The 25792-nt window shown below is 45.2% G+C and overlaps 1 protein-coding gene across 1 annotated transcript in view; it reads right to left on the bottom strand.

Moving 5' to 3' along the window:
- Positions 1 to 10257: 10257 nt before the first annotated feature.
- Positions 10258 to 25792, bottom strand: part of CHRNB3 (cholinergic receptor nicotinic beta 3 subunit) — a 36670-nt gene continuing 21135 nt past the window's right edge. The window contains exons 4-6 of the mRNA XM_012475989.2: positions 14406 to 14515; positions 13211 to 14093; positions 10258 to 10587 (exon numbers count right to left, since the gene is read on the bottom strand). Coding sequence (XP_012331412.2) covers positions 10453 to 10587; positions 13211 to 14093; positions 14406 to 14515 — 1128 coding nt within the window. The 3' untranslated portion in view covers positions 10258 to 10452. The remainder of the gene's footprint in view (positions 10588 to 13210; positions 14094 to 14405; positions 14516 to 25792) is intronic.

Genomic DNA, 25792 nt, shown 5'->3' with positions numbered 1-25792 from the left:
CAAGTAATTCCCCTGCCTCAGCCTCCCAAGTAGCTGGGATTACAGTCACTCGCCACCATGCCCAGCTAATTTTTGCATTTTTAGTAGAGATGAGGTTTCACGAAGTTGTCCAGTCTGGTCTCGAACTCCTGATCTCAGGTGATCCGCCTGCCTCGGCCTCCCAAAGTGCTGAAATTACAGGCATGAGCCACCAAGCTCCGCCTGAGAATTTTAACTTTTAAAATTGACTTGAAGCTCTCTTGATTATGATTTCATCATTAATATCTGTGTGTTAGTTCACACGTGTGCACACGCATTAGGGGTCGTCTGTGTATCTGAACTATATAATCAATGTCTTAGATGTGAAATGAAACTCCTAGATTATTTAACCCAAATCTTATTTTATCTCAAAAGGTAGTTTCCCCACAGTCACACAGCTAATTAATAAATCCAACACTCGAACACAAATCTCCTCTTTAACCACGTCTCTAACTCCTGTAAAATTCATCCTCTTCCATGAGATTCGAGTAATAAAAGAAGTGAATCAATTGAATTGGTTCATCCTTTCCCCGCCCCAACCCCAGGCTCACCACCACAGGATGGGGCTGGGGGCAGGACACCTGAATTAGGGAGAGTGGTTTGGGGGGCATCTTTCACTGTAGTCAGCAGGGAGAAGAAGGCTTTGAAACGTAAACTGTGTCAGGAAGATGAGGCAGCAAACTGCCCACCTATTTTAGGAAGATCAGGACAATCAGTTAGAAAAAACAAACAAACAAAAAACCTGAGAAAGTTTATGTTAATGAGCATAAAGGATAAAAATACTGGCCGGGCGCAGCGGCTTCCACCTGTAATCCCAGCGCTCTGGGAGGCCGAGGCGAGTGGATCCCGAGGTCAGGAGACCGAGACCATCCTGGCCAACACAGTGAAACCCTGTCTCCACTTAAACTACAAAAACTTAGCCGGATGTGGTGGTGGACGCCTGTGGTCCAGCAACTCAGGAGACTGAGGCAGCCTGGGCAACAGGGCAAGACTCCATCTCAAAAAGAAAATAATAATAACAATAAAAACATCTTATGTAGACTGTTTTCACAATGAGAGCAATCATAGAGGTGGCGAGAAGAGTTGCGTGGCCGACACGTGGAGGAAGACAAGTCACAGGCCGGATGGAAGCATCCCAGGATTCCTCTCCCCACTGCCCTGCCCTGCCCACCCCGTCACACTTCCCAGGGCAGAGGCAGCAGAAAGCGGGCAGAGGAAAAACCTTTGACATTAGCAGATGCTGAGTGCAGAGGGGCGATGCCCAGCGTAGGTCGTCCTGGGAGCTCACAAGCCAGACTGGAGATGGCTGGGAAAGGCAGGCAGAGACCCCTGCGCCCTCAACCAACTCCACTTGGGAGCTCTCGAAGCCGTGTGCTGGATGTGGCCTCGGGTGCTTGATCATCTGACTTTTCAGAGAAACGATGACGACCAAAATGAAGGACTGAGGCGTGTCTTGATTATCGAGGTTTATTAAGTCACTTGAGTGCGAGTCTCGGAAAAACAGGAGCCACAGACACACCTGTGGCTGTTTTTCAGGAGAGCGTTTCAGGAAGCTTGACATTTATACAAGTCCTTGGCAGGAGGGGGTGTGGGGGGGTGGGACAAGTAAAGAGAGGGACAGGCTGGCTGCCAATGGTACATTTTACATAAGAGAAGGTGAACATCTGGAGAGGAAAAAGGGAAAGAACGAAGCTGCACATGGTGGCTCACACCTGTAACCCCAGCAGGGAGGCCGAGGCAGGTGGGTTGCTTGGGCCCAGGAGTTCGAGACCAGCCTGGGCAACATAGGGAGACCCCCCCATCTCTACAAAAATATACAAAAATTAGCCGGGCTTGGTGGTGCCTCCCTGTGGTCCCAGCTACTCGGGGAGGCTGAGGTGGGAGGATCACCTGAGCTTGGGAAGGCCAGGCTGCAGTGAGCTGTGATCCTGCCACTGCACTCCAGCCTGGGTGATAGCCTAAGACCCTGTCTCAAAGAAAAATAAAAAAAGATAAGCAACAACAAAGTTAAAACTATAAAGTAAGTTCTTTCCAATTAGTTTGGCCGACGTCCAGGGATAAACAACAGCAGCTTGGAGGTTAAAGGCAAGATGGAGTGGGTTAGGTCAGATCTCTTTTCTCACCGTTAGAATGTTTACTGAGGTGGTTTCAGGAACAAGGCAGTAAGAACAGGGGCACACATCTGCACGCCTCCCCTCTCCCATCCCCCTTTAGACTTTGGAACGATCATCTCAGTGCTTCAGCACATCCAGCTGCCGTAGACTGAATGTGTGTCCTCCCCAAACCCATAAGTTTATTTTATTTTATTTCATTTTTGGAGATGGAGTCTCTCTGTGTCACCCAGGCTGGAGTGCAGTGGTGCAATTTCAGCTCACTGCAACCTCTGCCTCCCAGATTCATGTGATTCTTTTGCCTCAGCCTCCTGAGTAGCTGGGACTACAGTCACCTGCCACCATATCCAGATAATTGTTTTTGTATTTTTAGTAGAGACGGGGTTTCGCCATGCAGACCAGGCTGGTCTTGAACTCCTGACCTCGAGTGATCTGCCTGCCTCAGCCTCCCAAAGTGCTAGGATTACAAGTGTGAGCCAACGCACCTGGCCCAAACTCATAAGTTTAAATCCTAACCTCCAATATGACGATGTTAGGAAGAGGAGCCTTTGGAAGGTGATTAGGTCCCAATTCATGAATGGGATTAGTGCCCTTATGAAAGAGACCCCAGAGAGTTCCCTCGCCCCTTCCACCATGTGAGGACTCGGGGAGAAGATGGCCATCTATAAACCAGGAAGCAGCCCTCACCACACAGCAGACCTGCCGGCACCTTGTCTTGGACTTCCAGGCTCCAGGACTGTAAGCAATACATGTCTGCGGTTTCAAAGCCACCCAATCTATGGTATTTTTATCATAGCATCCTGAATGGGTTCAGATACCAGTTATTCTCAACTGGAGATGCTGTTGCATCCATTCGACACACACACAATCACACAATTTCCCGCTGGTGTTTGGAAATGTATGACTGGGGATACCCGAGTAAAGTAGGGTGAATCCTTCCCCAGTCCCACCCCATGGAATTTTGCAGATGAAGAGAACCTTCACCTATAAAACAAGAGCGATCATAGCGCCTCCCACACAGGGCTGTTTCTTAAAGGCTGCCTGACTTAACCTTCACGGTTTTCATCCTTGTATCGTTTCCTTTTGAACACTGGGATCTTCAGGCCTGGCTCACTCTCCTCTTGATGCCCAGAGCTGAGACCATCCTTGAGCATTCAGACGAGCATGTCTAATTCCACAGCAGGCTGGGCTGCCCTGTCCCATGGCCATCGACACTGCCTGGAGGGGAGACAGTCCGCATCTGGGCATGGATTGCTGCTCTTTCCCAGGTTTCCCAAACCCGAGATTATGTCCATGAGCCAAAGACATAGGGTTACTTTTATGGTTACTGCTACTTGATCGACATACTGAACAGAAAGTTTTAATACAAAGAAGAAATACATGTCAGGTTAAACATATCTGGTAGTCACGGTTAATTAGATGAATTAATTTAAATAGATAACAGTAGGTGCTTTAGAGAAAGACTTTTGACACAACTGAAAGGTCCATTCCAACATAAGAATATTACTCTTAGGAAATTATGATGTTCCAATGTTAGCTGGCTAGACACCATCTCCAAAGGGACCAAGATCATAGCTAAGAGTTTTTATAACTTTGCTGTGTGTTGTGGCCACAGGCTAGACAATAGATTCACCAATGAATACAGTGGAGAGATCAGATTTGCATTACCTTAATCTAGGAATTAATCTTAACTCTCATGATCAGATAGCCAAGTAGCCTGCCTCCTCACTATGGTACAATATGAACACCATGTTTTCATCTATAGCACATCCCTATCAAAAAGATTGAGCTGCGTGCAGTGGCTCATGCCTGTAATCCCAACACTTTGGGAGGCCGAGGCGGGAGGATTGCTTGAGGCCAGGAGTTCGAGACCAGCCTGGCCAATATGGGGAAACTCCATCTCTACTAAAAATACAAAAATTAGCCTAGTGTGGTGGCACAAGCCTATAATCCCAGCTACTTGGGAGGCTGAGGCAGGAGAACCGCTTGCACCTGGGAGGCAGAAGTTTCAGTGAGCTGAGATTGTGCCACTGCACTGCAGCTTAAGCAACAGAGTGAGACTCCATCTCAGAAAAGAAAAAAAAGACTGAACCAGAATTATGGTTCGGGTTACAGTTGGAACTTTCAGTTTACAGGAAAACACAGGAGACAGAAGAATGAGCTAAATGCTACCAGAAGCAATCAGACAAAATTCAAATAGTGAGGTATACTTGGGGAAGACAGATCCGGTCCTTTCAACAAATCAGTGCCAAGAGAGAGATTAAAATAGATTTAAGAGGCATAACAAATGGTCTTGGGTCGGATCCTATTTGAGACAAACTAAATATCAAATTAGGATGTGTTATAAGTAGAATTTTTGATGCTACAAGAGAAGTAGCACTCAAATATAAATTAAATATAAATTTTCTCAGCAAGACAATTTACTAACATTGAAGGGTGTGGGTCACAGATGGAACAATGGTGAGTGCACATTGGACAAGGGAGGAAAAGGGGTACTTATGCCTGATGGGGGTCGTCCCTACTGCTGTGTCATTCCCCTGTTGGCTACGGTTAGACTGCACAAACTAGACTAATCCCAACTGGCTATTTTAAAGAGAGCAGGGGTCCGAGCTGGAGTGGCAGGGTGGGTGGTCTGGAGGGAAGGATGGTTACGGGCAGGTCAGAGCAGGTAACCAGGGGTGAACCCTGGTCAAAGAAGGTGACCAGAGCAGGTGACTGGAGCAGGTGATCAGGATGAGTCAGGACGGAGCTGAGCTGGGGGCCGGGGGAACAGATGTGAACTACCGATTAGAAACGGTGGAGGAGGTTGTTTACTGGAACTATAAGGAAATTAAACTTTAAAATAGAGAATTAAAGAATAAAAGAGCTGAACATACTGACATAGTGATTCTTTGAAGAGAAACTTGGGGTTCACTATATCTAACATGTTTCTGCGATGGGAAGCTTGAATGTAGAATTATTAATTTTACTAAGTATGATGATAGTATTTTGGAGATTGTTTTAATGTAAGGAAATATATTTTAAGGTGCATACTGAAAATTACACACACATACACACAGCTAGAAATATTTGGAGGGGCTGAGGAAGAGAGCACATTTGTCCCCGTTTTAGACAGCTCCATCCCAAATTCCTGGTATCTGGTTTAATTAATCAACAAATATCAATTAAGCTTTGCCTGTGGACTAAGCTCTCTATTAGATATTGTTGGGGGTATGATGGAGAATATGCTGGTATAGCTAAGAATGTGAGTTCACTTAATAAAATCATAGAGAGAAATGATACTCTAAACCATACAGCATACCCTGGAAACGCCACTGGCTTTCCAACACAGGGAGCCCAGCGGGGGCCACGTGTTCTGTGAAGGCTTCAGGAGGGTGGGGGAGTGTGAACAGAAATCTGAAGGCTGCATACAACGCGGACAGCTCTCTGTGGCCCATGTGTGTGCCTGCACACATCTGTGTCCCATGCTCACGCGTGTGATACAGAGAGAAATTGGTCTTGTAACTTTCACTTCTTGGGATTAGTTAGCAAATTTTGCACACAGATTTTTCTTGCTATATATTTGGAATTAAAATTTCTTTGCTTTAGAGTGACTTTTGTAGTTACTTCCTTATGGTTATTAGTTACATAAATATTTGGTTTGTTCTGTGTTTGAAGCTAGTATTACCTTCTCTGGGCTGCATGTGCACATGTGAAGGCTTTTCTTTATCTGTGTCTGATCAGAAAGAAACTTGCTGTAGATGTTTCATGCTGGTATTTTCCCTTTTTAACATTTTTTCCTTTGTTTTGTTTTGTTTTCTGTTTTAGAGATGTGGGCTCACTGTGCCGCTCCAGGCTGGAGTAGAGCGGAAGTCATAGCTCGCCGCAGCCTTCAACTCCTAGGCTCAAGTGGCCGTCCTGTTTCAGCCTTCTATGTGGCTGAATTTACAGGCATCAGCCACCCCCACCTGGCTCATGCTGGTATTTTTTCAAAATTTGAAACTGAATTCAGATCTAGATACAGTTTTCTAAAATTAGTATCTTCATTGTGAAAATAAAGAAAATTTAAGAGCTGCTGGAAACCCCCAAATGCTTTAAGCTTTGAGAGAGATGTGGCTGTGATGTGAGTTATATGGCCTCACAATGTTGTGACTTCTGTTTCTGAGATTACAGCTTACCTCTTCCTCGTTGTCCTTGTTCTGTCATTGACTAGGAAAGACCAGTCCTCCCTCTTCCAATCACCGATCATTGTGATAGATTAACTGCCTCTTTTGTTACCCTATACTTAACTCAGACCAGACAGTGCCCAAACAGGGAGCTCACAACAGTTCTATCTTCAGTGTAGAATGTTAAATATACCTTTCCCAAACGAGAAGAACCACCTTGACTAATGAGATCATTGTGACTACGCATTCAGCCTTACACAGAAAGAGGCTGAAATTCTGTTAAACTTCCCTAAGCTTTGTCTATAAAAGTGACCCCAAACTTGCTTACTTTGGAACACTGACTTCTATTCTTTGGAATCTGTGTTTCCAGGGAGGGTTGTCCTCAAAATTTGCACTTGAATAAACTCTGCTTAAACTAGATTCTGAACCTTTTGACTATTTTAGGTTGACATCCTTTACCTAGCAAACTAAGAGTTAAAGTTAAGTGGTGTGTTAAAGTCAATAGTATTCTCTTTTCTTTTCTTTTCTTTTCTTTTTTTTTTTTCAGAGACGGGGTCTCGCTATGTTGCCCAGGCTGGAGTGCAGTGGCTATTCACAGGCGCAATCCCACTACCGATCAGCACGGGAGTTTTGACCTGCTCCGTTTCCGACCTGGGCCGGTTCACCCCTCCTTAGGCAACCTGGTGGTCCCCAGCTCCCGGGAGGTCACCATATTGATGCCGAACTTAGTGTGGACACCCGATCGGCGTAGCGCACTACAGCCCAGAACTCCTGGGCTCGAGCGATCCTCCCACCTCAGCCTCCCGAGTAGCTGGGACTACAGGCACGCGCCACTGCACCCGGCATCAATAGTATTCTCAACAAAAAGGAGAGAAATAGTGGCCTGCCCTTTGAATCCACAATCCCAACAATAATTTAAGGCCAGGAATCCTTGATTTTCATCACAGTGCATTCCTGGAAATCCTGTCCTAAAGTGCTGATAAAGTAGATCATGTTTTCCCAAAGGAGCAAAGTTACAATGAGTTGTGTGGTTTAAAAACTGTGGAAACTCTAGTCAAATTCTCCAAAGTGTAGAAATTTAGAGCAGGGGGCCCTTCAAAGGTCATGCATGAATCGTAACTTCTGTAAACCAGAACTGAGATTCTAAGGCCTCCCCACCATCTTAATGGTCTCCTCCTTTCAGCCAGGGCAGTACAAAATTAATCTGAAAAACTCATTCAGGCCATGATGGAAGTGGGGCTCAGACATACCTTAGGATACCCTCCTCCTTTTTGGAATTCAGGGAAAGCCAACCAGCATTAACATCAACACAGATCTCAAGTCTGCTAAGAAACATTTGCAATCTCTTCTCTCTGAAGCCAGCACTTGGAGACTTCATCTGCATGATAAAACCTTGGTCTCCATTCACTCTTTCAACCAATCGCCAGTCAGAAAAATTTAAAATCTACCTAAACTCGAAAACCCTCTCCGCCCGCACTGCTTTGAGTTGTCCTGCCCTTACTCATTGTAAACCTTACGTGGATTTCCAGATAGAACCATTGCAAACCTTACATGTATTTGATTGATGTCTGCTGTCTCCCTAAAATGTATAAAACCAGACTGTGCCCTGCCCGCCTTGGGCACTTGTCCTCAGGATCTCCTGAGGGGTGTGTCCCAGGTCACAGTCACTCATATTTGGCTCAGAATACATCTATTCAAATATTTTAGAGTCTGACTCTTTTCGTCAATGCTTCTTATTACTGACTGGGAAGCTGAAACCCTAGTGGGACCTATCAAGTGAGGAATGAGAATCAACCCCAGCATGCTTCTCATCTAGAGCATGAGATATTATACAATGATATTTGCAAAGCTCTGAGGGAAAATAGTTTTGAACCAGAATTCCATGCCCAGCCCATCCATTATTTAAATGTGAGGGCAAAATCAATTACAATTTCAGAAAAGCAAGGGTCCACGAAGGTTACCACATTCAAATACTTCCTGAAAGAATTACTTGAAGACACGTTCCTCTGAAATAATGGAACAAATGAAGCAGAAAAAGAGGAATGTTTAAGATAAAACACAGCGATGAACAAAGAAATAAAATTGTTTGCCATGTGGTTGTGGACAACATGCGAGGTCAATACATAGTTCTTAGGGAAAGGAACACGTAATATAAAAATAAATCACCTAGAACTAAAATTCTGGATGATTTAAAGAAATGTGGAAAGTGATAAAAGTGAAATGAAGGTGAGGGGAAGTGAGGGTCCCAAAGGAATTATTTTGTAGAGAAAGTGGCAGCCACACACACTAATTCTCAACATTGATTTAAACAATTTGAATGTTTATTAATAAATTAATAGAAGTGGACATGTAACTTTCAATCCATTAAAGGTAAAGAAGGAATAGACAAACTACAAACTTGACCAAGGCTGAAAAAGATGAAGGAACAAGAAAATGTTATACAGAAAACACAAACTAAATGGCATTAATAAGACAAATACATTAGTGGTAATAATATGTGAAGATGTTTCATGCTTAGGTTTTTTTTTGTTTTTTTTTTTTGAGGCAGAGTCTTGCCCTGTCTCCCAGGCTGGAGTGCAGTGGCGTGATCTTGGCTCACTGCAAACTCAACCTCCTGGGTTCAAGCAATTCTCCTGCCTCAGCCTTTGGAGTAGCTGGGATTACAGGTGTGTGGCCCCCACACCCTGCTAATTTTTTGTATTTTTAGGAGAGATGCGGGTTTCACTGTGTTAGGATGGTCTCGAACTCCTGACCTCATGATCTACCTGCCTGGGCCTCCCAAAGTGCTGGGATTACAGGTGTGAGCCACTGCGCCTGGCCACTTAGATTCTTTTTTTTTTTTAAGAGACTGGGTCTTGCTCTGTCGCACAGGCTGGAATGCAGTGGAGCAATCACGGCTCACTGCAGCCTCCAACTCCTGGGCTCAAGTGATCCTCCCATTTCAGCCTCTTGAGTAGCTGAGACTATAGGCATACATCACCATTTAAAATTTTTTAAATTTTTTGTAGAGACAGGGTCTTGCTGTAGAGACCAGGCTGGTCTCAAACTCCTGGCCTCAAGCAATCCTCCTGGTTTGACCTCCCAAAGTGCTAGGGTGACAGGTGTGAGCCACTTCCGTGCCCTGGATTGCAAACTGCTTGCAAGAGCCATGCCTAAAAGTACTCCAGAGAGGAATTTGGATTTATAACTGGGCAGAGAGAAAAATTGCTCTAAGCTAAAATTCAGGAAGGCTTTGGCGGCAGCAGCAATTTTGGAGGCAAGAAGAACCCGGGCAGACTCCCTCAGAGTCTTACAGAAGGAATGATGGTGGGTGGGGGTGAAGCTCACCCAGGTGCCGGGGGACGGGGAAGCAGAATGGGGAGCCTAGAGGATACTGCTGATACGGATCTGATTAGAGGAGGTGACATCAGAAACCATGATCAGAGAATGCTCTGTACCCTAGTTTGCTAGGGAAAGATAATGAGGATTAATGAATGCACTTCTGGCAGCAAAGGACTTTGTTTCTATTGTGAGTTATTTTGGTATGCATGACCTCAAAGCAAGTCACAGCTCACAGTGGGCTCCAGTTTCACCATCTGAAAGCCTTATCATGCTGTGAATAAACCATGAATAACCTGCCTCAGTAGGCCAAGCGCCCTGGAATCTGTGTTAAGTGTGCAGCACCAGCTGTCCTGCCAGTGTAATCCCCAAATCCTTGTTGAGATTTGCCTGGCCCATCACTACGGAGGCACAACAGAGCCCCAGGAGGACGGGGCAGGTGGGAGATCCAGGCTCTGCCCCCACAGATAGCTCGATGCAGAGACCGCCTTAAACTCTAGGTGGGTCTCCCCTCCCGCCGCCAAGGCCCGCTGCTTCCAGGAGGTGTTTGTCCACCAAGTAGCAACACCTTTTCATGCACTCTGGCTATGAGGCCAAGCCCGGACCTATGATCTTTCCCTGAATATGCCGGGAAACAAAGGCAGGGCCTGAGGGGTTCCACTTTCCTTAAAAGCAGCTCACTCTCACGGCAACCACAAATGAGCACGTTTACTAGAGTTTCTCCGGTGAGGAGATGTTCCATTTCCACGAAGACTATGTGATCGGGGTTTGTAGAACAAGCTCGTGCATTTGGATTCCGTCTGTGCGACAGTCAGATATCAGTTCTAACGTGTAATCTAGTCTTTATGTCTTTTAAATTCCTAATGGTAACTATGTAGCCACATCTTCAAAGCGGGGGTAAAAATCAGAACGGAGCCTGTAACTGACACTATCAGAAAGAGCCACAGGAAGATTCGGTCCAGCACTTGAGCGACGAATTTCCAGTCTTGTACCACCTGCAAAAGAGAAAAAGATGCCCTTCACGCAAGGCACTGAGCAACTGTCCCGAATTCGTCTCAAGGGATTTAAAAAGAGTAACATTCAGATTTATAGCATTTACTTAAGTTTTCAAAAGCATCTAATGTCCCAGCCACAGTGTAGGCTGAGGTTCTTTCAGGGACTTTCCTAATCGCGCCCAAAGGAAACAGCCTGGAACACTTGAAACAGTAGAATTCTGTCTGCATATGTAAACGTTCCTGATCGGAATGGGAAAAGTCTGATTTTTACATGAATAAAAAGCCAGTGTATCTTACTAGGGTGCTTCCTGATACATGTATGAAAAGAATCACAAATTTATAATTTAGGAGTTTTTGTGGCCAACTGTCACGGGCTTTCTTTTCTTCCACTCCACCTGTGCTGCAGTTCCAGAAGGAAGGGCACAGCCGAGGAGGAGAACCCAACAGGACAAGACAGAATTTCATGAGGGAGCGAGGAGACCGAGTCCCTTTATTAGGAAGTAGAGATGCAGCAAGTGGGCGGCAGGTCCATAAACATGCAGTCAGAGCACGAACAAGCTACCAGGCTGGGAAGTCTGAAAGGAAAGGGAGTCCTCATCCTTCTGGAGAAAAAAAATGTTCTCGGCCCTGGTCTGGGGCGGGGAGTTGGGAAGAACTATTTAAATCTTTGTATTCGTTTATTTATTTATTTAGTCATGAGATGGAGTCTCGCTCTGTAGCCCAGGCTGGACCGCAGTGGCATGATTTCGGCTCACCGCAACTTCCACCTCCCGGGTCCCGGTTCAAGCAATTCTCCTACCTCAGCCTCCCAAGTGGCTGGGATTACAGGCATGAGCCACCATGCCCAGCTAATTTTTGTATTTTTTAGTAGAGATGGGGTTTCGCCATGTTGGCCACTCTGGTCTTGCACTCCTGACCTTCTGATCCACCTGCTTCGGCCTCCCAAAGTGCTGGGATTATAGACGTGAGCCACTGCGCCTGGCCTATTTATTTATTTATTTATTTTGAGATGCAGCCTTGCTCTGTTGCTCAGGCTAGAGTGCAGTGGTGCAATCTCAGCTCACTGCAACCTCCACCTCCCAAGTTCAAGTGATTCTCCTGCCTTAGCTTTCCAAGTGGGACTACAGGTGTGTAACACCATGCCAAGTTAATTTCTGTATTTTTAGTAGAGACAGGGTTTCTCCATGTTGGCCAGCCTGATCTTGAACTCCTGACCTCAGGTGATCTGCCCACCTTGACTTCCCAGAGTGCTGGGATTCCAGGCGTGAGCCACTGCGCCTGGCCTGTATTAGTGTTTTTAAAAGATTAAAAAAAAAACAACAAAAAAACCTCCAACTTGACAGCTGAATATTTGTCTAGCAGCAGTCATATTTCTAGTGGTTTTAAAAAAATTTTTAAGTGGATGAAAAACATAACAGATTGTTAAGAGAGAGGATATATGAGGCAGTGTCTGTGAATACAAGATAAAATATAGAAGGATATTTCTTAAAAAATTCTTTCATCCGTTTGTTTACGGGATCAGGCTCTTGGCACTTAATCTTCATCGATTTTAGAGTAAAATAATTAAACTCTATAAATTGAAGTTATTATATAAATTGAAAGTATGTAACTTGCTTTAGGCAAGAGATCACTTTTTTATGCTGAATATTTGCACATCAAATAATATTTTCCTTCCACTGGGGAAGGACTGTTTAGAAGGATGGGCCGGGCATGGTGGCTTACACCTGTAGTCCCAGAACTTTGGGAGGCCAATGCAGTGGATCACGTGAAGTCAGGAGTTCGAGATCAGCCTGGCCAACATGATGAAATTGCGTCTCTACTAAAAAAAAAAAAAAAAAAAAAAAAAAAAAAAAAAAAATGAAGGATGAGGATGAGAATTAGAAAGGTGAGAATTCACACTTGTTGACTGCTTACAGAACGAAGCTGAGCCCCTGTGTGCTGGGCACACTGTGCGTATTTGTGTTTTATGTCACTTAATCCTCACACAAACCTTTCAAGGTATGGTTCAGAAAACTGAGGCTCAGGTTAAGTAACTTGTCTAAGTCATTCAGAATAGGATCTGAGCCCAGGACTGTTTTCAGTCTGAAATTCACACTCTTCCCACAATACCTCTCTTTCTCCTTCTCATTCTCCTTCTTCTTTTTTTTTTTTTTTTTTTTTTTTTTTTTGAGACAGAGTCTTGCTCTATCACCCAGGCTGGAGTGCAGTGGCACAATCTCAGCTCACTGCAACCTCTGCCTCCTGGGCTCAAACGATTCTCCCGCCGTCTCAGCCTCCAGAGTAGCTAGGACTACAGGTGTGCACTACTATGCCCGGCTAATTTTTTATTTATTATTTATTATTTATTTATTTATTTATTTATTTTAAGACGGGGTTTCACCATGTTGGTCAGGCTGGTCTTGAACTCTTGACCTCAGGTGATCCGCCCGCCTTGGCCTCCAAAGTGCTTGGATTACAGGCGTGAGCCACCACGCCCGGCCTGCTTTAAATGTTATATGTATAAAGAGCATGTCTCATAATGCCACATTTAAACCAGGACAGCATTTTATTGTAAACAGATGTCAAAATATTTGTCTTTGGTTCACCTTTATGGTGGCGTTATCGGGAATACCAGTTTACTCACCTGGCTGATAAAATGTTCTTTCTTCACATGGCTTGAAATGTACCTAATGGAATCAGCAGCTTTTTCCAAAAAAGCAACCAGAACTTTTTCTCCATCACTAAGCTGTTTATGTTTCTTTTTTTCAAGGACCTTGCCTTTCACCACTGGTTGACTCTCCTCTTTCTCTGGGATCGAACAGCGATCTACGTGGTGTTTCATGCAAAGTAACTTTGGAAGTTTCTGCAGAAAGAGCCTCTTAACCCAGGGGGCCATGGGCTGGTACGTGGAAGAAGATCTATGGTGAACATTAATGACAAACACGGTAACAATGATGGACAGAGTCACGAAAATCATGATGAACAGCAGGTACTCTCCAATGAGAGGAATGACTTTGGAGGACGATGGGATGATCTCTTCAATCACTAAAAGGAAAACTGTCAGAGAAACCAAGACCGATGTGGATAATGAAAGTTTTTCTCCTTCATCCGAAGGTAAATAGAACACGAGAACTGTTAGGAAAGACAGCCCCAGGCAGGGGACGATGAGAAAGAGCGTGTAGAATAAAGGCAGGCGTCTCAGGACGAAGGAGTAGGTGATGAAGGGATAGGAGTACACGCCGTCCCTCCTGTTCCCCTTCATCCCCTTTGCGTCCAGTATTTCCCATTCTCCATTGTCGAAGAAGTCTTTTCTGTCAACATTTTCGTTGATCAGAATGAGGTCGACCATGGTGCCATCGTAAGTCCAGGATCCAAACTTCATCGAGCAGTTCTGCCGGTCGAACGGGAAAAACGTGACGTCCATGGTGCAGGAGCTTTTGTAGCTGGCGGGCGGGGTCCAGACGACGGTCCCGTTTGATCTCACGATGACCTTGGTCATCAGGGAGCCTTCGAAACGGCCGTCAGCGCTGCAATCAAAGCAGTTTCACCTTAACGGTCGCTGGAGCACCTGCTAGTTTTTGCTTTTTTCCCAGCATTGACTATTTCTGTTTTATGACTTTTCTACCACAACACCAGGCAATTGTCTTAAAAGAAACAATTATTTTGTCATTTAAAGTTGAATTTTTTGAAATATTTTGTCTGAATCAGAATTTTCTGTTCCTAGTGTTAATTGACCAATTTCATTTTCTCTTGTGATTTTACTTTTCTTTTTTTTTTAACTTCTTTAAATATTTATTTTTTATTTTTTCCCTGTAAGTAAGAAACGATGTGATACTTACTTTTCAAAGAGAACTATGTCGGGAAGCCACAGAGATTCTGATGGAACTTTAATGGAATGGATCCCACCATAATCATCAGGATTCCAGCGTAACTTGTGGTCTGTCCACTCCTGCCGGAAATTAGCACACTGTGACTTTATTCTGAAAGTTCAGTGTATAAGATCTTGAGATCTTCAAGTTCCCGTTAGCTTACCAAGACACTGTTTTGTTGCGAAAGGGAAATTGTCCCGGTTGGACTGTGTGACCCTACTGAGGACTCAGTACGGGGTTCACCTTGAGCCAGCCCGGCCTCTGATCTCACCCAGGCCCACACACTTTGCACGTCAGGCATTTCCAAAATTACTGCATCTGCCTCACCATGAAGAGGCTCTGCAACAAATGCCACTGATTCATGATCTGTCTTTTCAGCCTTTTTTCTCTTAAGAAACAGACAAAAGAAAAGCAGGCCGGGCGCGGTGGCTCACGCCTGTAATCCCAGCACTTTGGGAGGCTGAGGCGGGCGGATCACGAGGTCAAGAGATCGAGACCATCCTGGTCAACATGGTGAAACCCCGTCTCTACTAAAAATACAAAAAATTATCTGGGCATGGTGGCGCGTGCCTGTAATCCCAGCTACTCGGGAGGCTGAGGCAGGAGAATTGCCTGAACCCAGGAGGCGGAGGTTGCGGTGAGCCGAGATCGCGCCATTGCACTCCAGCCTGGGTAACAAGAGCGAAACTCCGTCTCAAAAAAGAAAAAAGACACCAAAACAGTTTTTTTTGCCCAAAATATTTCCCAGGTGGTGCCCTTTTGTAATCAACCACTCCCACATTGCCAGCCCTCGGGAATCCTGATTTGTTCTCTGTTTCTATAATTTCAGCTTTTTTAGAATGCCACGTAAATGAAATCAACATAACATTCCGATTCTGACTTCTTTATTTAGCAGTTCGTTTAGATTCTTCACTTTTTTTTTTTTTTTTTTTTGAGATGGAGTTTCGCTCTTGTCGTCCAGGCTGGAGTGCAATGGTGCCATCTTGGCTCACTGCAACCTCTGCCTCCCGGGTTCAAGCGATTCTCCTGACTCAGCCTCCCGAGTAGCTGGGATTACAGGCATGTACCACCACGCCCAGCTAATTTTGTATTTTTAGTAGAGACAGGGTGTCTCCATGTGGATCAGGCTGGTCTCGAACTCCCAACCTCAGATGATCCACCTGCCTTGGCATCCCGAAATGCTGGGTTACAGGCATGAGTCACCATGCCTGGCTGTTTTTTGTTTGTTTGTTTGTTTTAATTTGAGACAGGATCTCATTCTGTTGCCCAGGCTGGAGTGCTATGGTGACATCATGACTCACTGCAGCCTCAACCTCCTCAGCTCAAGTGATTCTCCTGCTTCAGCCTCCCAAGTGGCTGGGACTACAGGTGTGTACCACCACACCTGGCTAATTGTTTTGCTTTGTAGAGACAAAGTCTGCCTATGTTGCCCAGGCTGGTCTTGAAGCCCTAGGCTCAAGCAAGTCTCCTGCCTCATCTCCCAAAGTGTAGGGATTACAGGCATGAGCCATTGAGCCCAGACTCATTGTGTTTTTTAATATACATTTTCTTAATGACTAATCATGACTCTCTTCATGTGTTTAGTTGCCATCCATGTATCTTATTTGAAGTGCATAATGTTTAATCAAGTTGTTTTCTTACTGAGTTTTTTATTTTTTTATTTTTAATTTTTGAGATGGAGTCTTGCTCTGTCGCCCAGGCTGGAGTGCAGTGGATCTCGGCTCAATGCAACCTCCGCCTCCCAGGTTCAAGCGATTCTTCTGCCTCAGCCTCTCCAGTAGCTGGGACTAGAGACACACGCCATCACACCTAGCTAATTTTTGTATTTTTTAGTAGAGACGGGGTTTCACCATATTGGCGAGGCTGGTCTCAAATTCCTGACCTTGTGATTCACCCACCTCAGCCTCCCAAAGTGCTGGGATTACAGGCGTGAGCCACTGCACCCGGCTTTACTGAGTTTTTAGAGATTTTTATTCATTCTGGATAAAAGTGGTTTGTCAAATATTTGATTTATAAATATGTTCTCTCAGTCTTTTTTTTTCCTCTCAGTAATGTCTTTAACAAGTCAGAAATTCTAAAAGTTCATTTATCAGTTTTATTGTTTATGGATTGTGTCATATCAGAGAAATCTTTGCCTAACACAGGGTCATAAAGATTTTCTCATATCTTTCTTCTAGAAATTTCTAGTATTAAAATTAAGACTTAGGTCTAAGATCCATTTTCAGTTAATATTTTATAAGGGTGCAGGAATGGGGTGAAGTTCATTTTCTTTTGCATGTGAGTGTCCTATTATTGTTTCATCATCTTTTGTGGAGAAAGCTGAACATTCTCCATGGAACTTTGTTTGTGCATTTGTCAAAAATCAGCTAACTGTGTATGTGCATGGGTCTATTCTGGACTCTGTTCTGTTTCATTAATCTGTGTATCTGTTCTTTTCCTTTTTTTTAAGACAAAGTCTTGCTCTGTCCCCAGCGCTGGAGCGCAGTGGTGTAATCTTGTCTCACTGCAACTTCCACCTCCCAGGTTCAAGCAATTCTCATGCCTCAGCCTCCCAAGGAGCTGGGATTACAGGCATGTGCCACCACGCTCCACTAAATTTTGTTTTTAGTAGAGACAGGGTTTCACTATGTTATAGCCAGGCTGATCTTGAACTCCTGACCTGAAGTGATCCACCCACCTTGGCCTCCCAAAGTGCTGGGATTATAGGCGTGAGCCACGGAGCCTGGCCCTGTGTATCTCTTTTTGACAATATCACACTGCTGTGATTACTATAGCTTTATGTAAATTTTTGAATCTGCTTGTTGCTATCTATAAGATATCCTGCTAAGATTTTAATTGTGATTGATTTGAATATACAAATTAGTTTGGTGCGAACTGGCATCATAATACCGAATTTCCTGACCCAGGAATATTATTTGTGTTTCCATTTACTTAGGTCTTAATTTTTTTTTTTTCCGTTAGTGTTTTGCAGTTTTAGGCTTATACAACTTGCACATATTTAGTTAGATCTATACCTAAGTAGGCCGGGCGCAGTGGCTCCTGCTTGTAATCCCACCACTTTGGGAGGTCAAGGCGGGTGGATCACCTGAGATCAGGAGTTCATGACCAGCGTGGCCAACATGGTGAAACCCCATCTCTACAAAATTACAAAAATTAGCCGGGCACGGTGGTGGGTGCCTGTAAGCCCAGCTACTCGGGAGGCTGAGGTGGGAGAACTGCTTGAACCTGGCAGCGGGGGCAGATGTTGCAGTGAGCCAAGATCGCGCCATTGCCCTCCAGCCTGGATGACAGAGCAAGACTCTGTCGCAAAAAAAAAAAAAAAAAGAATAAATAAAAATAAATAAAAGATTTCTATCTAAGTAGTTTGTGGTTTTGGTGCTATTGTAAATGTCACTTAATTTTTAAAATTCCATTCATTCATTGTTAATATCTAAACATACAATCGACTTTTGCATATTGACCCTATGTCCTGTGACCTAGCTTAGCTGATTTAGTTTTAGAATCTTTTCTGTAGATTTTCCACATAGACAATTATGTCATTTGCAAGTAGAGCATTTTATTTCTTCCTTTCCGATCTGAGTAAGTTTGACTGTTTTTCCTTGCCTTAATTACTGAGTGGTATTTGTTAACTAGGATTAGTGAGAGGAGGTTTCCTTGCCTTGTTCTTGAACTTTGGGGGAAAGCGTTTAGTTGTTGACCATTGAGTGTTTATGTTAGGTATTGGGTTTCTTTTGTAAATATCCTTTATTGGGTTAAGGAGGATTTCTTCTTTTCCTAGTTACCTGAGGGTTGGTTGTTTTTGTTTTTTTTGTTTTGTTTATTTTTTGAGAGGGAATCTCACTCTGTCACCCAGATTGAAGTGCAGTGACACGATATCGGCTCACTGCAACCTCCACTGCCTGGGTTCAAGTGATTCTCCTGCCTCAGCCTCCTGAAGAGCTGGGATTTGGGATTACAGGCACCCGCCACCACATCTAATTTTTGTATTTTTTAAATAGAGATGGGGTTTCACCATGTTAGTCAGGCTGGTCTCGAACTCCTGACCAGGTGATCTGCCCACCTCAACCTCCCAAAGTGATGAGATTACAGGCAGGAGGCACTGTGCCCAGCCTAGGTTTTTTTTCTTTTGCTTTCTTTCTTTTTTTTTTGAGACAGAGTTTTGCTCTTATTGACCAGGCTGGAGTGCAATGGTGCCATCTCTGCTCACTGCAACCTCTGCCTCCCAGGTTCAAGTGATTCTCCTGCCTCAGCCTCCAGAGTAGCTGGGATTACAGGCACGCTCCACCACACCCGGCTAATTTTTGTGTTTTTAGTAGAAATGGGGTTTCACCATGCTGGCCAGGCTGGTCATGAACGGTATTTTTTTTTTTTAATCATCAGTGGATCCTGAATTTTGTCAAAAGCTTTTGAGCATCTATTGAGTTTTTCTTTTTTAGTCTTTTAATATGATCAATTACATTGATTGATTTTAAAAATGTTGAGCCAGTCCTGTATTCCTGTGATCAGCCCCACATAGTTATGATGTATTACAGTTTTATATAATATTTTTTCCTTTCGTGGAAGAAAAAGTAAGAGAGACTTCTGCTTTATGTAGAACGAGGATGCATTGCTCCAAGGTTTTTCCTGTTTTAATTAAAATACAATTGAGGCTTCCTTGAGAAAAGATGAAGGCTATGAAATAGGGGGCAGGTACCTTCGTGTTTTCGCTGCTACTGAAGTATTTTAAAATATATTTTGTTTATAGGAGTGAAAATATATTGTAATAATTCTCCAAATAGCTGATACACGTCTCTGCTAATTACAAGAGAGGAGAACAACCCGCACGGTTCCCTGTTAGGATCGTGAAATGCTTTTCCCTTCGCTTTAGGAGGATGCTTGTGTAATTATTTAATCAAACTGTGGCATACTCTAAAGATGACACCACTAATTATTATTATTATCTTTTTTGAAATGGAGTCTTGCACTGTCACCCAGGCTGTTGTAAAGTGGCCTGATCTCGGCTCACTGCAACCTCCGCTTCCTGGGTTCAAGCAATTCTCCTGCCTCAGCCTCCCGAGTAGATGGGACTATAGGCGTGCGCCACCACGCCCAGCTAATTTGTTTGTATTTTTAATAGAGACGGGGTTTCACCATGTTGGCCAGGATGGTCTTGATCTGCCTACAGCTAATAATTTTTAAATTTACCTGTATTGATAATGATGTGCTAATGATGTATCAGGCATTGCTATAAGGGCTTTATATTTATTAAAATATAATAAATATTTATTAATGCTGTATTGGATGAGGCAACCAGGGCTTAGAGAATTCAAATACCTGTCCAAGGCCACTCAGCTAGTCAGTGAGGGAAACGAGACTCAAGGTCGCTGCACGTGGCTGGGTCATCAGTGCAGCCACAACTCCAGAGGTGTCCTGCACGCTGACTCTGCTGTGAAGGGCGCCCCCAGGAGCGGTGCAAGCCTGGTGGCCTTAACGGGCTTCAGGCCAAAGTCTGCCTGAAGCCAGATGATCCATGCTTTTATCTCTCCCCATGCTGCACTGCAGTGGGAAAACCTGTGGCCTAAAATGCTTCATAAGTTCAGTTGCTTCTAGCAAGCTTTCTTTTTTTTTGTTTGTTTGAGATGGAGTCTTGCTCTGTCACCCAGACTGGAGTGCAATGGCACGATCTCAGCTCACTGCAACCTCCGCCTCCTGGCTTCAAGTGATTCTCCTGACTCAGCCTCTTGAGTAGCTGGGATTACTGGTGCCCACCACTGTGCCCAGCTAATTTTTGTATTTTTAGTAGAAACCATCTTGGCCAAGCTGGTCTCGAACTCACGACCTCGTGATCCACCTGCCTTGGCCTCCCAAAGTTCTGGGATTACAGGCGTGAGTCACTGCGCCCGGCCTGCTAGCAAGCTTTCTATGGCTCAGTTCTCAGGGTTATTTCTGGTGCTGATAGAGCTAAAGCCCAACTGTGTACTCAGGCTAAACAGCAGCTCATTCCGTCTCCTCTCTGTCAAAGAGAGAAAGCAAAAAACAATGATAAAACAGAAAAACTGCTTGGCCTTAATAGCAAAACACCTGTTAAAAGACAAATAGTAAAATACAGTGAAATATCTATTAAAATACTAAAATATAAGCAATAATAAAATATCTAAACAGTAAAATATATAATTAAATATCTAAATAGTAAAATACATAAATAACAGTAAAATATCTGGTCAAGGTGGCTCACGTCTGTAACCCCTGCACTTTGGGAGGCGGAGGCAGGTAGGTCCCTTGAACCCAAGAGTTTGAGACCCGCCTGGGCAACACAGGGAAACCCCATCTCTTCAAAAAATAAACAACAACAAAAGTTAGCTGGGTGTAGTTGTGTGTCTGTGGTCCCAACTACTTTGGAGGCTGAGGTGGGAGGATCACTTTAGCCTGGGTGTTCAAGGCTGCAGACACCTGTGATTACTCCACTGTTTTCCAGCCTTGGAGACAGAGCAAGACCCTGTTCCAAAATAAATAAGCAAATAAATGAATAAAAGTCAGGGGAATTATACAAAGAAAGACGCTCTACTGTGTCCAAGCGCAGTGATGAGCAATGGGAGAATGGTGAGGTGAGGAATGCATCACAGGGGTTGTCCTCGGCTTCAGCAAGGCTGTGGGAAGGAGGGGCACACCAAGAGATCTTTTTTTTTTTTTTGAGATGGAGTCTCACTCTGTTGTCCAGGCTGGAGTGCAGTGGCACGATCTCTGCTCACTGCAACCTCCGCCTCCTGGGTTCAAGCAATTCTCCTGCCTTGGTCTTGAGTAGCTGGGATTACAGGCATGCACCACCATGCGTGGCTAATTTTCTATTTTTAGTAGAGACGGGGTTTCGCCATGTTGGCCAGGCTGGTCTCAAACTCCTGACCTCAGGTGATCCACCTAATTCAGCTTCCTAAATTTCTAGGATTACAGGCGTGAGCCACCGTGTCCGGCCATCAAGAGATCTTCATAAAAGGAGGAAATCAGATTAGGAGATAACCTGTGCTGTGTCTGCTGCCTTGAACTCACCTGCCCTTCTCCTGGCAACAGAACCCAGATTTTCTTTTGTGGAACGACCTCACTCCACTCTCAATCCATCAGCTTTTGGGGGAGCTGATGCACCCTTCTGCTCCAGGCCTGCCTCTCAGACCTGCCTACTGTGATTTTCAGGGACAGCAGGCAACCAAATCAGAGTTGGTAAGACAGCACAGGGCTTCTGAGACCACCAAGAGGTGGGACACTCTTTCCCTGATGAACGTGCACGCAGGAAATGTTTTGTTTTGTTTGAGATGGAGTCTTGCTCTTTTGCCCAGGCTGGAGTGCAGTAGCGTGATCTTGGCTCACTGCAACCTCTGCCTCCCAGGCTCAAGTGATCCTCCCACCTCAGCCTCCCAAGTAGCTGGGACTACAGGTATGTATTACCATGCCCAGCTAATTTTTAAATTTTTTGTAGAGACAGGGTTTTGCCACATTGCCCAGGCTGATCTCCAACTCCTGAGCTCAAGTGGTCCACCCACCTCAGCCTCCCAAAGTGCTGGGACTACAGGTGTGAGCCACTGCGCCCAGCCTATACGAGGCATTTTGAGTTTGGAGCTGATGTAGCCATCCTGCTTCTGGGGGAGGGCGTGGATGAGAATGGAGTCAACGCAGAGGACAGGGAGCCCAGAGACTCCCAGAGAGGAGCCGGGTCCTGGGAATATAGCGGGGGCCTTGGATGAAGCTGCAGGTAAAGCCAGCCCTGGCCTTGAACTTTTCCGAGTGTGAAAACTAAGACGTTCTCTTTTTGCTAGTGTTAGTTTACCTGAGGTTTTCTGTCAATTGCAACTAAAAGGTTCTCAGCTGATCCTGGGAAGAACCTGGGTGGCTATGCAGCCCGCAGCATGCTACAAGCACCCAGCTAAGAGCACCAGAGACAGGCGCGGTCCTGGGCAGACTGGCTGGGCTGTGCCCTCATGCTCCAGGTCCTCTTTAGTGAGCACAGCTAAGCCCAAACGCACAACTCCTCCGTCTGGGACCTACAGATTGCTGGAAACTAGATCGCCTGCTTCTGGGATCCGGTTTTCTTCCTCCTACGGGCACCACAGCTCTATCCCCCAAAGGAGGGTGGAAGATGACAAAAATTCTAGCACTTCAGCCTGGTTGCAAATCGCAAAATTGCAGCAAACAAATATCGGCTTCATAAATTGTTCTAAAAGAACTAGGGCAAGCCTCAGGGGGAGGTATTTTCAAGTCAGAAAGATTTGTGTTGCTTACCTGACCTCCAGCAGCAGGATTAACAGCTGTGGCCAGACATAACACAGAGACAGTGGTTTCTGGGGCTCACTGTTGCCGAAGAGTCCATTCATTCATCAAGTATGCAAGGCACGTATGAGCACTGAGCGCAGCTGCCTCGACCTCTCATCCTGGGGCTGACTCAGATAATAAATACCCACACCTCCCGAGGAGACAGTTTGGGTGCGGGGTACAGAACAGTGAAGTGGACAGGAAAGGCATTTCCAAGGAGGTGGCATTGAGACTTAACATGCAGGGTAAGAAGGAGTCTGAGCAGGGCAGGGTTGTGTGGGGCAGGGAGAAGGCTGGCCGCAGACGGAACCACGTGTGGGAAGGTGCTCGGGCAGGAAGGAAGGAAGGAGAGCGTGAATGAGGAGTGCCTTCAGATCCTTGAGGAGGACATTAAAGGGATCTAGAGCAGACTCAGCTGCTCCTAACCAGCAAAGTAAAAGGCTTGGTGAGACCTGTCAGTACTTCTTACTGTGGTGCCCCCAAAAGAGAAGGCGCACTGGACTCCAGTCACAAACCCTCTCCACGCTGGGACTGTGCTTTGCCAGCTGTACAACTTGGACGAGACACTCATCTCCAGCTGCTGCACTGCTTTGCAGGGGTCAGAGACATTCTTTTTTTTTTTTTTTTTTTTTGAGACGGAGTTTCGCTCTTGGTACCCAGGCTGGAGTGCAATGGCGCGATCTCGGCTCACCGCAACCTCCGCCTCCCGGGTTCAGGCAATTCTCCTGCCTCAGCCTCCTGAGTAGCTGGGATTACAGGCACGCGCCACCGTGCCCAGCTAATTTTTGTATTTTTAGTAGAGACGGGGTTTCACCATGTTGACCAGGATGGTCTCGATCTCTTGACCTCGTGATCCACCCGCCTCGGCCTCCCAAAGTGCTGGGATCACAGGCGTGAGCCACCGCGCCCAGCCTTAGAGACCTTCTTCACAACCGTCATGTCCTTCTGCTATCAGACCTGGGAATCACAGAGTGCTCTCCCTGAGCTGCCCATCAGAGGGCTCATCCATGTCTTTTCTGTTGTTTTTAGACAGGGTCTCACTCTGTCACCCAGGCTGCAGTGCAGTGGTGCGATCACAGCTCAATGCAGTTTCAACCTCCTGGGCTCAAGCCATCTTCCCACCTCAGCCTCCCAAGTAGCTAGGACTACAGGTATGCACCACCAGCCTGGCTAACTTACCTTATTTTTTTTCTTACTTTTTAATTTTCTGTACAGACAGGGGACTCCCTGTGTTGACCAAGCTGGTCTCAAACTCCTAGCCTCAAGTGACCCTCCTGCCTTGGCCTCCCCAAGTGTTGGGATTACAGGCATGAGCCACCACGCCCAGCCTACCCACTTCCTGCCATGATGTGTGGTCACCACAGAGCTGGCTGTGCCCCATAGCCCAGGACCACCATGAGTTTAGAATGGCACAAGCCACAGGATATTTGCAAGTGGCGGAGTCAGCCGTGCCCAGCTGAGGAGTCAGAGCCCAAACCTCTATCTGGTTCTCTAAGGGGCTGCGAGGTTTTCTGGTCATTTCCCTGTTCTCTCTGAAACCCTGGTAGCATCTGGAGATTAAGCTCCTGTCTCTCCCATCTTAGTGTAAGAGATTAGAAATAATATTCCGTGTTTGCGTAGAGTGTTCTAGCTGCGACGCTCAAAGCCCTCGACAAACACCAGCTCCGCATCGCAGCAGTTCCCAGCTTGAGAGCTGTGTTTTTGCAGGAAACAGGAGTGCACGGGATATGTCAGAGCCAAATATCAAAGTTAATCTCTGACTAAGAAAAAAATAGAAAAATACTCCAACTCTAGGTTTCCTCATTCAGAAAACTGCAATTTCAAATCCACATCAAATATATATAATCCCTTAAAATTGTCTTTTCTTATATGTATTACCTGAATAATCACTCATGAATGCCTAGCTAAACCGCAATCCATACACAATCATACGGCTTTCTGTAAAAACTATAAACAAAGGCCCCGAATTATTCTTACTTCAATGCTAATAGGACCAAAAGATAAAAAGGAACAAATATTTTTGGCTGTTGCCTTGATTTGCAGACTCTGGAACTTCCCTGGGATCTCCAGTCATCTTAGATGTGAAATTCTTTTCTTCTTTTTTTTTTGAGACAGTCTCCCTCTTGTTGCCCAGGCTGGAGTATGATGGCACGATCTCGGCTCACTGCAACCTCCACCTGCCGGGTTCAAGTGATTCTCCTGCCTCAGCCTCCCAAGTAGCTGGGATTACAGGCACACGCCGCCATGCCTGGCTAGTTTTTGTATTTTTAGTAGAGATGGGGTTTCACCATGTTGGCCAGGGTAATCTTGATCTCTTGACCTCATGATTCACCTGGCTTGGCCTCCCAAAGTGCTGAGATTACAGGCATGAGCCACTGCGCCTGGCCAGATGTGAAATTCTGAAAGCCAAATTATTGTTGATTCATTTTAATCTTAAAGGCAGCAACATGACATACTATGTGTTTCATATTCCTGTTTAATTCGTGAGTTGTTAAGGCCAAGAAATGTGATTTGTTATTAAGGATGAAGGCCAAGCGTGGTGGCTGACGTCTGTAATCCCAGCACTTTGGGAGGCCCAGGCGGGCAGATCACACGAGGTCAGGAGTTCCAGACCAGCCTGGCCAACATGGTGAAACTCCGTCTCTACTAAAAATACAAAAATTAGCCAGGCGTGGTGGCACATGCCTATAATCCCAGCTACTCGGGAGGATGAGGTGGGAGAATCACTTGAACATGGGAGGTGGAGGTTGCAGTGAGCTGAGATCACGCCGCTGTACTCCACATTCCAGCCTGGGCAACAGAGCAAGACTCTGTCTCAAAAAAAAAAAAAAAAAAGAATGAGAAAGCTCAAAGGTGGCAACAGGAAGCGACATTTATTGAGCTAGTCACATTCACACACATTTTCTCATGTAACCCCCAGACAAAACTGTGAGCTAGGGATCACCTCTATTTGACAGATGAAGAGACTGAGGGTCAGAGAGGTGAAGTGACTTTCCCAAGTTTATACAGTAGGCCTTTTGACCTCTACTCAATTAATTCTTACCAGGGTCCACTTGAATAAGAAGTCCAAACTTGGCCTC

Source organism: Aotus nancymaae, unplaced genomic scaffold (assembly GCF_030222135.1).
Source record: "Aotus nancymaae isolate 86718 unplaced genomic scaffold, 86718_ANA_hifiasm-v0.15.2.pri h1tg000097l, whole genome shotgun sequence".
NCBI lineage: Eukaryota > Metazoa > Chordata > Mammalia > Primates > Aotidae > Aotus > Aotus nancymaae.
This window is presented reverse-complemented; position numbering and strand designations above follow the sequence as displayed.